At 38.0% G+C, this 15,761-nt stretch overlaps 1 protein-coding gene across 2 annotated transcripts in view; it reads left to right on the top strand.

The window, feature by feature from the left end:
- LOC126474963 (TATA box-binding protein-associated factor RNA polymerase I subunit B) overlaps positions 1-15,761 on the top strand; it is a 337,291-nt gene that overhangs the window by 51,513 nt on the left and 270,017 nt on the right. For both annotated transcript variants that reach the window (XM_050102488.1, XM_050102487.1), the window contains exons 3-4: positions 4,413-4,611; positions 4,701-4,866. In XM_050102488.1, the coding sequence (XP_049958445.1) occupies positions 4,413-4,611; positions 4,701-4,866 (365 nt within the window). The remainder of the gene's footprint in view (positions 1-4,412; positions 4,612-4,700; positions 4,867-15,761) is intronic.

The raw sequence follows: 15,761 nt of genomic DNA, 5'->3' as shown, positions 1-15,761 counted from the left end.
CCAAAAAATACACCTGGCAATCTTTACCACAACTCTGCATTTGTCCAGGCACCTAAAGATTATGACTAAGTGCTGTTGCTGGTGTTCTGCCATGACTGAAAAAACCAGGATGTTATCAGGGTATGTGAAAAAGTACAACAAACCTTGTAACATAGACTTGAAACCTCTGCCACGTCTATGCAGAATTTCATAAGCGGCATGTCATGACTAACTATCAAAGAGGCAAAATGGTGTGGTAATAGCCACGTACGGTATGTCCTCTTCAACCTAATGAATTTGTGTGTAGTCCTTGACACAGTCTAGCACACTAGATATAGTTGCACCACATAATGCATAATTGTAACCTCTAAATTGGAGCACAGAATAATGATCTGACATCAATCTAGCATTAAGGGTGCTGTGATCTCTACTTGGCACCATTTGCCACACATTTTTGGCACTGAGTGCAGAGGCAATTACCAGAGACTACTGGTGTGTGTGTTTGGAGGTGGGGGGTGGGGGGGGCATATGATGTCTTTCTCCAACATTGCATTGAACTCTGCTTTTGCAGTACATAATGATCTGGCATGAAATTGGTGGGCTGGCAGTGGTGTTAATGTAGTACACAGTGCTGTGACATACTCTTTTTGGAGTGCGTGCAGGTCTTGAAATACCTGAGAACTGCTCCAGTACATTGGCTTATGTGCTGCCTGTTGACTGGATAGATTTGATTTCATGCACTGCCATGCTGCATCAAAACCCAGCAGCCAATAGGCTGGCGATACTATTGATGAGATATGTAGACAATGTCCAACGGTAGATGATAATGTGCTAGAAAGTCAGCTTTCTGTCACATCAGCAATGGTAAAGTTCCAAGTGAAGGCACAGCTTAATTCTAAAACCAGTTCTATGCGTTGAGTGCCGTAGGTTTGTGTGGGTAAGTAATTTTCAGCAGAGGGGCAGAACAATGTTCTCAGACAATATCTGTGCAACGTGTTCCGTGGAAAAATACATAAATCGGATCCCGGTTCCACTAAACACTGCCATTCTGTCTTCTTGTTGGTTATGAACAGGTGCATGGACAGTGACTGACGATTTGGTGTGCCTACTTCTGATTGTTGTTGCATTTGGGAAAGTGCACAGCGAAGTTTATTTCTGCACCTGGCCTCTGAACTTCCAATGATGCCAATAAATTTCATGCTGTGCTGTGCCACCCTCTGCTGGAGAGTTCTTAGAGGAGTGATTTCTGGACCTCCTGCAAAAGCTTCCTGTAGCATTTCGGTCAGAGACTAGCTCACAATCTGTTTGCTCAGTGCTTAAACATTGTTCGGGAGTGTGTTGTAATTTGTGCACATCACCATCAATGCGCTGCTGCTTGTCGCTACTGCTGAAACGTATGAGGATGACACAATCGCTTACCAGATTCTATCTGCCAGGCATGCTATGGTGTCTAGTGACATCTCCATCTGGGGTGCTATAATAATGGCCTTTATTTGGACTGGCAGCTGGCTGCTCACAGTATGTGCAACAATGTATCCAGTATGGTGCACATTTTGACCTTGCTGCACAGATGCTGGAGGTACTGAGATGGGTTTTTGCCCCCAATGTCTTCTGTGCAAGTACTTGCCACACTTGCTCTTCCTATGAAGCTGACATTTTGCGGTTCAACTCTGTTTTGAGCGTCAGGTATGATTCTGTCTCCAGAGGCGTGGTCATCATGTCTTGTACTTTTGTGGCATAATTATGGTCTAATTGGCTGACCACTTGTGCAAATTTCGTGGAGTCTGCTGTTACTCCAGCCCAGAGAAAACTTAACTTGATTTGAGCGAACCGTAAAGCTGGATCGTGTGCCCAGAAAGGGGGGTAGTCACCCTGCAAGCCTTGGTATGCCATCTATGTACGTTATCTCTAAAAATTCTTGACTCTTGAATAATCTGCCTTAATTCTACTATATTGTGGTTTATACTCACTGGCTGTATCACATCAGGGTCACCATTGTCACAGGACTATTTGATTGCCTTCTGAATTGAATATGTTCGTAACTCATCCAGGTACAAATACAAAATATTAATTCTGGTGCATGGTGAACAACATTTATTTAGAATAAATTCAGTCGCTGTAGCACAAGCTGAAAAATCCAAATGTATAAATGAAACACAAAGCAGAACAATTGTTATGCTTAGGCGTAGCAGCAAATCTTGATTGGTATCTACTGCAGTTTTGTCAGAAAAACATCATAAAGCATTGCATTTCAACAAAGAGAAATTTAATCACAGCATTCCTGGCAGCTAGTGAACAAACTCTTTTGACAACTTTGCTGAACAAATAAGCTGACAACTTTTTATCAGAGTGTGTTGATGTTTGCCGCTCCAATCATAAGGGAATGATTCTCACAATAGTTTGTAAATCACGGCAAGAATAAAGATGTAATTGAGGTGTTGAGTTGTTGATAGGAAAATAAACAAGAATGAAACTATTGCTAAGCTGTTGGGAATGCTCTTCTGTAGAATAAATTATTACAGAATGTATGTGCACACATACATGACATGGAAGATTTATTTGGGGTCTAGGTTTATAAGTTAATATGTATCTGTGAAAACCTTATGATAGTAAGGCCTTCAGCATATTGGGCAAGAGAAAATCTCAGACTGTAAGGTAGAGCTTCTTTGCATGAAAGTGGTGGCAGCTATCAAAGTGAAGGTACCATGATAGTTAGTGAGCTTGATTATGGACAGAAGTTTTTATGGTGCCATTTGAAAGGTGATCAGAATCCAGGAAGATGGCATGTTGATTGAAAAGAACCAGGTGAAGCGGATGGAAGAGAAATCATTGAGGGTATTGGGGAATGAGGATGGAGTGTCTTGGCCATGGGCTCAGATATGAAGATACCATAATAAACATGAACCAGGCAGAGATTTCGGTTGCGGTGTGGTTAGGAAGGTTATCTCTGGATGGCCCATAAATAGGGTGGCATACATGAGTGCTCATGGCATGAGAAGTAGTTACAGGGAAGAATTCAATTTGTTAGATGCATAAGGAATACAGTTGTTGTTTTTGGAGTCGGTTAGACAGAGGGAAAAGTAGTGTTCAATAGAAGCAAGTCCAAGGGCATGGGGGATGTTGGTGCATAGGGATGTTGTATGTGGGGATCCACGTGGCAAGCTACAAAATATCCTGGTCCATCCTTACATTTAATCAATGCCTAATCTCTTGCCACATTGGTAATATTCCTTTGGAAGACCTAGATGCAAGACGTGCCCTATGTGTCCATTCTGTGTATCCTATTCCAATCCTGTCACAGTATCATAAATCAGCTCTGGTGTTAGTTTTGCACAGACTTTATGTGGGTATGATCATCAACTGGCCACTTCAGACTGTGACCAAGAACATAGCTGAACAGCCATTGATGGAAAACACGGTGAGCCCAACATGGTTGACTTTAAATGATACTTCACATCATCTACCTTATGGATTATCATGTCTAATACCAACTTCTCTGAACTACCAGATGGGAGTTACATAGACAATACATCCTTTGATCATGTGGTCCTCCTGGACTCAAGCTCACCTAGCCTCCTCTCTCTTGTTCAGTCTACTCCTCTTCTCATCGTAGTCCAGTCCTCCATGTCATTGTATACAACATCTAGGGATCCACATGGTAAGCTACAAAATATCCTGGTCCGTCCTTACATCACATTGACACCTAATCCCTTGCCACATTGGTAATATTCCTTTGGGAGACCTAGACCCAAGATGTGTCCTATGTACCCATTCTGCACATACTGCTCCAATCCTGTCGCAGACACCTGAGTAGGTTCAACGATGCCGCATTCCTATCTCATGTGTTTGCTGCCTTTCTCTCCTAGATGTCAGCCGTCCTTTGCTCCAACACTGTATCTTTCAACCGTGTTTATGTGCCTATCGACTGCTCAACACCTCAGTTATATGGGGAGTTGTTACCTTCATTCCTTCCATTATTTATAAAAATAAAACTTGGAATACAGCTGTCTATTTAAATTCTAATGTATTTCACAATCCTCAGGGAGCATTATTTGCTTGATTGACGAGGAAAAGGTCCGAGCTTATACACTGTCATTCTAATGAGAGCATCCAGTTATTAAAGTTGTGGAGGAAGTAGTTGAAACGGTAGTATGTGTAGTACTTATGCTGATCATTTATGAATTTTGTTCTGTGGCAAGACTGTGAAAGAAAGTGTACCTTGCACTACTAGTAGAAAGTGATTTGTGTGTCGGTTTCTCCATCAGTCCAACTCTTTACTAATGTGCTTCCAGCTGTTGATTTGTGTGCAAGTATTATTTTAATGATTGAACTAATCGTAATTCAGGATTCCATAACGTTTAGTATTTTCTAATATTGAATAGCGTGTTATCTTGTTATAACAGAAAACACATGCTCACATGTTATCTTTGTAGACAGAGAATGGACAACGTGGGAAGCATACAACTGGATTTTAAAAGGCTTGGTCGATGAAGTGATTGAGCTTGGAGCAAAACCATCATTAAAGGAACTAGTGCTTCAGCTGTGGGCTAGCTATCTGAGGAAGATGGGCGTTGCATTTACATCAAAGAAAAACCAAGCTATGCCCAAACTAGGAGTAGACTTTGATCTACAGTATGTTATCAGTTGAATCTATTGCAGTAGTTTTAAAAACCATATGGGTTTGTACCTTTTAAAAAATGAACAAGTTTTGTTTCTTGCAGGGATGCTTCTTTAATCTGTGGCATAAAAATGAAATCAGAAACTTCTAGCAGGAAAAGCTCATCATGTAAAAGTGTCAAGTCAGCATCATCAATGTCACAGTCAACAGTGTCATCAAGCTATACGAGCTCTCGCTATCTACAGAGAAAGAAATTTCAGTCGAAACGTGTAAGTGTTAGTGACTACAAAAATTTTAGTATATATTTGGTCTGTTTTATTTTTATTAAGGTGCAAAGCATAAAATATTGTATTAGAATATTACAGTATCGTACTGCACCAGTGTTACTGTATTTCTGTATGTTGATAGCCAACATGCACAGGAGCATTTTTTGTCAAAGAACTAAATTCTTCTGACTGAAGCATGTGTATTTGTTTTGTCATTATTTTTCTCATTTTCCAAGCCTGAACAATGCATGTTTACTGGAAACTTCAGTAGTCTCAAAGCTTTTATTGACAACACAATAAATGATCTTGACTTTAGGCCTTCACGGAAAGCAGTGTAACTTCATTGGCAAACTCTGTAAACTAAACTTGTGTTGCTATAATTTACATAAATTAATGAATACTGCGTTGTTAGAAACACTTTAGTATTACCACAACAAATATTTAAACATCGTGTTCCTGGGGACTAGTACGCATGGAAAGCATTCATACCATTTAATGATTCATGTACCTGTGCAGTTAAGTGTTTAAAACCTCTCGTGGAAGAATGAATTGCACATGTTTTTTGGCCTTGGAGAGTCAGCAGATCCTTCCATGTGAATGTGACAAATCATCAAAGTCACAGCTGCACTACAACGATGTTCATCTAAATGATCTGTGCACATGACATACTTCCTGCATAAATGTCATGCAGCTTTCTTTAGTGCTTGTCTTCTTCCATTACAACCTTATTATTGGTACATTGTAGTCTTCCTATTTATCGTCCCAGTTTCAACTGCTTTTTTCAAGACACAATTGAAATAAAATTAAGATAAACAGTCACCTTGCTTTCTTACAAAGAGTCCACATGTATCGCATAAGTTTTACTTAAGAGGAAGTGTCTTTAAGAATTTCAGAACTTTTCACGTCTGTTATTGGACCAAGGACTGGGCAGTACCCACACCATCTACACACCTAACCACACATGTCACTGCACCATGTGGAGCCACTCAGTCTGTTTACTTCCCATCGTTTCTATTGCTTTTGGCACAGGCACTAACTCCATGAGGCCTGAGGGGACCCAAGGCCCCTCAAAAATTCGTTCGATTTGGGGGGTGGGGGGTGGGGAGCCCCCAGTAATGTAAGGAAATTAGTAGTTTTATTATGCTCTGTAAAATCACAAAATTATGTTGGAATTTTTTATTTTCCTTCTTTGATGGTAGTTACCTTTTAAAATACATTCAGTAATGAGTTAAAACAAATAATTATTTGGGTAGGAAGCAGGTTAACTGAAAACGAATCGTGTGAATCATGATAGTGTTACGGTGCTGCGGGCACACTTAGAATTTGTCCTGGTGGGCGAACCTTCAGGTAACGTCTGGTGCCAGTGGGTCAGTGCTGCAGCTGCAGCGAAATAAAAAGGACTGGAGCAGAAGTGCCTGGAACTCTCTTCCTCATGTCGCCTTGATGCTTCGAGACTTTATGATGCCACAACTATATAAAGCCCACCCTGCTGTTGCAGTCGTTCAGTGTGGATAGTTTCGTTCAGTGCATGCTGCAGACGTGTTTAGTGTTCTGACTTTAGTGTCTAGTGGACTATTTTATATGACTATATTTTATTCTTTTACTTTAGTCTCTTAGTGTATTGTGAATCAAGTTTGCAATGGATAATTTGTTACCAAAAAGGCATGCTTGGAAAGTTGATGATACTGCAAGTCAACCTCCAACAATTATTTTGTCGTTAGTTGCTTCGTCGTCTTCAACGAGAACCATTCACAGCCGAAACCTGGACAGTCCAGTAAGGGAAGATCATTTCAGAAGTCTTAGTTGATCAGATATACATGGCTAGAATACGAAGCATCTACTGAAAAATGTTTTGCAAAACCTGCAAAGAGGCAGATGCTAAAAATCTATTACAATTTGCTTCAAAAGATGAAGATGCATTCACTTCCATAGGGTTTTCTAACTGGAAAAATGCTTTGGAAAAATTCCATCTTCATGAAAATACACTTACACATAAAGAAGGTGTTCTGAAACTAAATTCTATCACTAACTGAAGTGTGACCTCCCAATTGAATGAACAGTTAGATAGTGATATGAAGAAAGGCTGTTTAACTATTGAGACAATTTTTACTACCGTGCAATTTCTATGCCGACAAGGACTTACAATTAGAGGGCACAAAGATGTAAACTCAAATTTTTTTTCAGTTAATGGATCTCCGAAAGAATGACATACCTGAGTTTAAAGATTTGTTAGTGTGTTTGGGCTATAAGTGGACGTCCCATGATATTCAAAAGGAGATCATTGATCTACTAGGCAAGTCTGTGTTGAGAAAGGTATTGGCTTCAATCTAGAAGACTGAAAATTTTTCTATTATGGTTACTGAAACAAGTGATTCTTCAATTCATGAACAAGTGTCATTTTGTATTTGTACTGTCAGTGATTCCGTAATTGTCAACTAAGACTTTTTTGGCTTATACGAGATCCCCAGCACTGAATCACAAACTCTGTTTAGTATTTTAAAAGATGTGTTTGCTTGTCTTCATTTGTCAATGGATAACTTAAGAGGCCAATGCTGTGATGGTACCTCGAATATGAGACGTAAGTTCAAAGGACTAAAAAAGTTAGTCTTGGATATACAACCAAAAGCACGTTACGTGCACTGCACTGCTCACAGTTAAAGAGTTGGCAGTTGTAGACAGTCTTCACCATCTTATGTCTATGTGGGATGATATGGCTTTAGCCAAGGACTTAAAAAAGACCGTAAGGGAATCCAACAAAAGGATGGAACTCTCCAGAAGCATACACTGTGAGAGCGCCAACGACCAAGCTGGTCTATGGCCCCTTTGCCCGACTTGATAGACTGTGCAAGCTTCTAGTATCTTGAGAATATTGAAAAACTTTGAAGAACTTCTAGAGTTTTTTTGAAACATTTTCTGCAGAGGACAGAACAGATTCATGTTACAAATGTGCAGGCTACCTTGAGTCAATGTTACAATTCAAGACCTTTTTTTTTTGTATGTCTTTATTGCCATGCAATGAACCCAGTAGAGGATTTCAATGAAAAAATTCAATGCCATAATCTAAGTGTTGCTGAGCTGGAAAAAATATATGAGGGCTTGATTTGTATATTGAATGGAAGGCATGATAGTTTTGAACACTTTTGGGAATTGTGTTTAAAAGAAAACCTTAACAAATTGTTGATCCTTCGCTTCCTTGGAATCGAAGTACACCAAAGAAGTATGAACTCAAAGTAGCCAGCTCACCGCACACTTTCAAAATCCCAAAGGAATACTGCAAAGCTATTTACGTTGAAGTTTGTGAAACAGTGCAATCTTGCATTACTGAGAGGTTTGCTTCAACTGGACTGGACTCGCACAGGTCATTGCAGTCGAACAAGAGTGCTTGCTTTTAGTAAACAGAGGTGAAACAAATTTGGAAAAATCAACTGAGTTTTTCAAAAATGATCTAGACATTGAGAGACTACGCTTACACTTGAATATGTTAGCCGATATTGCTAATAAAAGACAGCTGGTCTTAAAAAATATGCGTGACGTAAGAAAGTACATTACACAAGAGTCTGCAGTTGGAGAAATGTAATGTGAAGTAGTGAAGTGCATTAAGCTTCTTCAAGTAGTCCCAATCACGACAGCAACAGCAGAACGGTCATTTAGTGCCGTTAGGCATCAGAAGTCATATCTCCGATCAACAATGGGACAGAAGCGATTGAACAACTTGGCTGTTCTTCATGTCCACTGAGATATTTCGGATTAATTGGATATCAGACCAGTCAACAACTTCATATTCAGTAATCCAGTCAGACGGTCAACATTTGCACCTTTCTAAAGACACTCTAGCCCTAATAATGGCATTTAGAGCAATATTAAAAATCTTTATAAAATAGAGTACTAAATACATACATAATGTTAAATTTTCAGTTTCAAAATATTAGTAGTAGTTTAGTACTGTATTACTATATTACTATAGTACTATTAGTTATTTTCAAATACTTAAATATTTTTAGGGTGTAAGGCCCAATTAAAACCTGCTATTTACACAATTTTGACTGAAAGTATTAGGCATACTGTATTAACTTTATTAACTATATTAAAGCATTAACTTTGGGATATTGTTTTTATTTAATGAACCCTGAGCCTTATTCAAAGGTTGCTTAAATTAGCTATTTCACTTATTAATCAAAGTGCTATTACTGTGTGACAGCAATATTTTATGTTTTATTCTTTTAATGATAGTTTAGGATTTATTTAAATATAATTTCAGTCTTTTCAGAGCTATATATTCACTGCTCTCTAATAGTCTATAAGCATGATTGTTACTGTAAATTAAATTGGCTTTTTATGAAAATACTGTGTGAGTTTATGTTTTGTTTCTCAGGGAAAAAAATTGTAAAATGTAATGTGAAATGTTGGCAGCCCTACAGACTAGTGTCTTTGAAGTTGAATGTCCATGTGTTGTGCATATACTATCTGGTTAATTGTGAAGCTGTAACTGTGGTTTTACATTTATAATGCAGGTAAATAAGCGCTGAATCTTAAAAAAAACAAAATACGGAATTTCTGTCACACCCGCAACACAGAAATAGACATTTATTTGTTTATCAGTTTAGTTTCATGTTATGTAAAGTTGAAAGTATGTAAAAGTGAGGTTAGTTCCATGGGCTACAACTTTGAATTATAATATTTTTTTGTTGGAACACTCTTATCATGTCAAGAAACGCTTTTCGGATGTGACATGTCAAAGTGTTAGAGCTGTTACCATGATACCAGAACTAAACAAGGAAATTTTACTGTAACAACAGACATAATTATTGTTATTGTTGATATTATTGTTGTGATTGTTATTATTATTAACCAGCTAAAAGTATTATTCTTGTAATTTATTATAGGACAAGCATGTCATCCACTGAAAGGTGCTGCATGTTTAGGGAAAAACTGAAGAAATCTCCAATTCAGTATCAGGCAATGTTAGAAAAGGAACACAAAAGAGATAGGTTACAGAGAGAAAAAAAATAAAGCTGCCTTGCAGCACGATCAAAAGAAACTTAAACGTATGCAAGATAGGAAAAGACAAAGGAGACATCGAGAAAAGAATAACATTTCTGCTCAAACTCCCACTTCATCTTGCACTTTGTTGCCCTCTATATCATATAGATCCAAAAGATCACTTGGGAAGGTGGTAAACAAGGTGAAGAAAAGCTTACCATGCAGCCCAAGGAAGCAAAAGGATGTAGTGGCAAAGCTGTTTAACGATGAGCAGCCTGAAGTTGCAAATAAACTTAAAAAAGATACATACAAAAAAGGGAGTAAGTTTCTCAGTGCAGATACAGAAAATAAAATTAAGAACTTCTACCTTCGTGACAACATAAGCCGAAAAGAACCAGGAAGGAAAGATGTGGTTAGTGTCAAGAACCCTGAAACTGGAGAACGAGGACAGAAACAGAAGTGCTATATGACGATGACAGTATCTGAAGCATATGAACAATTTATTCCTGAATATCCAGAGTGTGAGATAAAAAAATCAAAATTATTCTCTCTTCGTCCAAATTTTGTATACACTGTATCATTTATGCCACACAATGTGTGTATTTGTCGATACCACGCAAACATACAGTATTTGGTTGAAAGCATTGCAAGAGAAACCAATACATTTCCAAGTAGAGCACAAGATTTAGTTAGCATTCTTGTCTGTGACACAGAAAATTATAAGTGTATGTCCAGTGCCTGCGAAAAGTGTAACACTTTAAATGTGAAAAGAGCCTTGTTGATGAAGAAGTACTTAACATTGAGCTTGAATGGACTCAATGGAAAGATGTTGAATGTCGCCCTCAGCGTATAGAAACAGTTGGGACAGTTTTTTGAATGCCATTAAAGAAATAGAAAAACAGCTTCTGGGATTCAATATGCACTGTTATGTTAAGAAGAAGTAATCAAAGTACATTGAGGATGCAAAAGTAAATTTCAGTAATCACAATTTGGTTTTGCAGGTTGACTATGATGGAAATTATACTTCTGTTTGTCAGGATGAGATCCAGAGTGCTCACTGGCACCGACAGCAGACAACTATATTTACAGCTGTGGCCTGGATTAAAGATGGCACTTTACACAGCTATGCCATTGTTAACGATGACTTGTCCCACAATTAATATTCAGTTTGAACAATGCTTAAGCTGCTTTTTCAGGACCTAAAGAGAGAATTTCCTTATCTTCAAAGAGTCAATATTTTCTCCGATGGTTGCACAGCGCAATTCAAGAATCGCTTCACATTATTAAATGTTACATATTTACAAGCTGACTTTGGCATTACTGGTGACTGGAATTTTTTTGCCAGTTCTCACGGTAAAGGTGCAGTTGATGGCATTAGTGGTACCATGAAAAGAACAGCATGGAGAACTGTAAAATCATGGAGGGTTACTATTAACACTCCTTATGATTTTTACAAGTGCGTCAAGGAGAAACTGAAAGGGATTACAACCCTCTACTTATCATCTGAAGAAATTAATTCAGCAATGGCTACGTTGGATAATCTTTGGAAAGGCGTACAGCCTATTTCAGGACTGCACAAACTCCATTGCATTATACCAGTTAAAGAGGGAGTTATAAGGGTTTCTGCTACATCTGCCCAAGAGATTACAACAGTGATATCACTTCATAACCATGAAAATGCACACGATTCAATGTGTAGTGTTGATAGTGAAGAATCCTTGAAACTTACTATAAGAGACTTTGTACTGTCAGAGTTGACTGTCACTGGAAAGTCCTGTTTGAAGAAGAAATACTTTGCAGAAGTTCTTCAAGTTGATGAACAAGCTGAGCAGGTCTTGCTGAAGTGTATGCAACCCAGTGGGAAATGCTGGATTTGGGCCACAGAAGAAGACATGTCTTGGGAAAATATTTCAGTAATCTCCTAGAAAGTAAATCCACCCAAAATGTTGAATAACAGGGGACAATTCGTTATGCAGCAGTATGAAATAGGCCTAGTTTTCTCTTGTTTAAGTTTTTATCATTTTAACATAATAATTAAAGTATTTTCTTGTCGTTTTGTTTTACATTTCACTCAATAATATTGATGTACCTATGTGTCACACCCGCAAAACGAAGAAAAAAAAAAGTTGTCTTTTGGAAGTGTCTGTGAATAAAAGTTATCATATCTTGTATTTTATTACTCCTTTCTTCATTGTGTGAAAAATTATCAACCATCCTGATTCAGAAGTAGAAGATGAAATAACTAAAGAACACGGCTATGTGCAAATGAAGAGTAAAGTTTTGTCACACCCGCAACACTTCTTCACAATTTTTTTTAGCAGGTTGAGTGTAAAATTAAGAGCTAAAATTTGGACAGGAACTTAATAACCTGCTATTCTATTCACTAAATTAAAGTTAGCCTTACTCTGACACCTGAAGTACAAATAAATATAACTTTAACCATGAAAAATGTGACAAAATGTGACACCCGCAACAGTGGAATGACCCATTCTTCAATAAGTTTTCATTTTCAAGGTGCCTGAATATAGATTTGATGGCAAATATAAACATTCAAATTCTACGGAGCGAAATACATGTACGTATGACAGAAGAATGCTATGCAGAGGGGTGTGACGCTGCATCTTGATACACTTCAGACCAAATAACAGGACTTATAATCTCTCAAATATATATGTTTTAGACATCAAACTATCCGGGATGATGTGCACTACAAAATAGGCATACTTTTGAAAACTCAATGTTTTTTAAATTTTTGTTGTTCCACAATGCTTTATTTTTCATCGTGCTACTGTAATATGTTTTATCTTGTTACAGCACTGGATCTGTCTTGGTTTTTGTGCTTCATCTATTGCATTTGTTACAACATCACTCTCCTTTGCAAAGGAAAACCTAGGAGAACTGCCCCAATTTAATCCTTGTACCACTGAAAGGGTGAATGAAATAAGTATTAGTGTCAGTGGTGTTGAGAAACAGCTGAACTCGTTAAAACTGAACAAAGGTTTGGTGCCCAATGGAATCCCTGTAAGATTCTATACTGAATTTGTAGCTGAGTTAGCCTCTTTTCTCATTATAATCTATCATAGATTCCTCAAACAAAAAACTGTACCCAGTTCTTAGAAAAAGGCACAGGTCACACCCATCTACAAGAACGGCAGTAGAATTGATCCACAGAATCTTAGAACATATTCTGACCTCAAACATAATGAGATATGTTGAACAGAATGACTCCTCAATGCCTACCAGCATTGTTTTTGAAAACATCGGTCATGTAAAAGCCAACTCACACTTTTCTCACATGACATACTGAAAGTTTTGGATCAAGGCAACAAAGTAGATGCAGGTTTCTTGATTTCCGAAAAGCACTTGACAGAGTACCACACCTACACTTATTGTCAAAAGTATGGTCATGTGGCATATATCAGGTGAAATTTTGAAATGTTTGACTGAGTTGAGGACCTTTTGGTAAGGAGGTTATTTTGGATGGAGAGTCATCATCATATGTAGAAGTAACTTCAGGTGTGCTCCATGGAAGTGTGTTGGGATCCACACTGCCCATGTTGTATATTAATGACCTTGCAGACAATGTTAAAGGTAAAATCAGGCTTTTTGCAGATTATGCAGCTATCTGTGATGAAGTACTATCTGAAAGAAGCTGCATAAATGTTCTGTTAGATCTTGATAAGATTTCAAAGTGGTGCAGAGGTTGGCAACTTGATTTAAATGTTCAGAAATCTAAAATTTTGCACTAAAAAAAATGAAGAGTCATATTAACCTATGACTGTAATAGCAATGAGTCACTGTTGGAATTGGCTAATTCATACAAATACCTGGGTGTAACACTTTGTAGGGATATGAAATGGAATGATCACTTAGGTTCAGTTATGGGTAAAGCAGGTGGTAAGCATCGGTTTTCAGTTATGGGTAAAGCAGGTGGTAACCATCGGTTTATTGGTAGAATATTGGGTCAGTGCTGTCAGTGGTAATATGTCATCCATGAAAGAATCACAAAGAAATTACAAATTAGTTTAGAGAATGTTTGTCTAACTTAGGTAAGTGAAACACTTTTAGAATGAATGGGTGGTCAGTTGAATCATTGGTTATTGTGTGCTCCCAGAGAAACAATCTGATCATTCTGTGATAATAAGCACGCAGGCCACAAAATGGGTATGCAAGATAAGCATCCTCAAGCATTTTGAAGAGAAAGTGTAAAAATATGTGGTTCTTTGCAAAGCTGTGCCATAACTTATTTACTGTTTTAAAAAGTAAGAGACAGTACATTTGATACATTATTGCAAATTCGCAGACTGAAAACTCAAGGAAATAGACATTTACAATCAAACCTTTGGGAAATAGTATAGTTTTAATAAACTTCTTTGTTACAATAGATCACTATGTACCAAATAGAAGAGGTACTGAATAGCAGACACACATGTATAAAATGATAAATGCTATAGGTTTTGGACCTTGTATGGAAACTGACAGTTATCATCCTTTTCCACATGTCTGCGAGCAAAGCTACATTTCTAGCATTTGTGGACTTAGAGAAAGCTTTTGACAATGTTGACTGGAATACTCTCTTTTAGATTCTAAAGGTGACAGGAGTAAAATACAGGGAGCGAAAGGCTATTTACAATTTGTACAGAAACCAGATGGCAGTTATAAGAATCGAGGGGCATGAAAGGGAAGCAGCGGTTGGGAAGGGAGTGAGACAGGGTTGTAGCCTGTCCCCAATGTTATTCAATCTGTATATTGAGCAAGCAGTAAAGGAAACAAAAGAAAAATTCAGAGTAGGTATTAAAATCCATGGAGAAGAAATAAAAACGTTGAGGTTCGCCGATGACATTGTAATTCTGTCAGAGACAGCAAAGGGCTTGGAATAGCAGTTGAACGGAATGGACAGTGTCTTGAAAGGAGGATATAAGATGAACATCAACAAAAGCAAAGCGAGGATAATGGAATGTAATTGAATTAAGTCGGGTGATGCTGAGGGAATTAGATTAGGAAATGAGACACTTAAAGTAGTAAAGGAGTTTTGCTATTTGGGTAGCAAAATAACTGATGATGGTCGAAGTAGAGAGGATATAAAATGTAGACTGGCAATTGCAAGGAAAGCATTTCTGAAAAAGAGAAATTTGTTAACATCGAGTATAGATTTAAGTGTCGGGAAGTCGTTTCTGAAAGTATTTGTATGGAGTGTAGCCATGTATGGAAGTGAAACATGACGATAAATAGTTTGGACAAGAAGAGAATAGAAGCCTTTGAAATGTGGTGCTACGGAAGAATGCTGAAGATTAGATGGGTGGATCACATATCTAATGAGGAGGTATTGAATAGAATTGGGGAGAAGAGGAGTTTGTGGCACAACTTGACACGAAGAAGGGACCGGTTGGTAGGACATGCTCTGAGGCATCAAGGGATCACAAATTTAGCATTGGAGGGCAGTGTGGAGGGTAAAAATCGTAGACGGAGACCAAGAGATGAATACACTTAGCAGATTCAGAAGGATGTAGGTTGCAGTAAGTACTGGGAGATGAAGAAGCTTGCACAGGACAGAGTAGCATGGAGGGCTGCATCAAACCAGTCTCAGGACTGAAGACAACAACAACGTGAGCTCTTCAGTCCAGCTTCTATGAGTAGTGATCTATCTTAAAGCTGCAGGCATTTATATTCCATCACGCCATAGTGTTATGTGGTGACAAAGTTAAAGTAACACCTGTGTTAACACTCTTTATAATGTGTCTTCCTAAGAAACAAGCAAAAGAGACAGATATGTTTTTAGTTAGTATTTTGTCATACATGTTGCTTTGTGCTGAAGTTACCTTCTCTGGCACTACATGTGGTGTGCTCTTGGCCTTGTGTGTCATGTAATGTGCCATACTCATGAAGAAATTTTTTGTTATCATTTATTACTAATTCTG

This window comes from Schistocerca serialis, chromosome 4, assembly GCF_023864345.2.
Source record: "Schistocerca serialis cubense isolate TAMUIC-IGC-003099 chromosome 4, iqSchSeri2.2, whole genome shotgun sequence".
Taxonomy (NCBI): Eukaryota; Metazoa; Arthropoda; class Insecta; order Orthoptera; family Acrididae; genus Schistocerca; species Schistocerca serialis.
The sequence above is the reverse complement of the archived record's forward strand: the minus strand, read 5'-3'. Positions and strand labels throughout refer to the sequence as shown.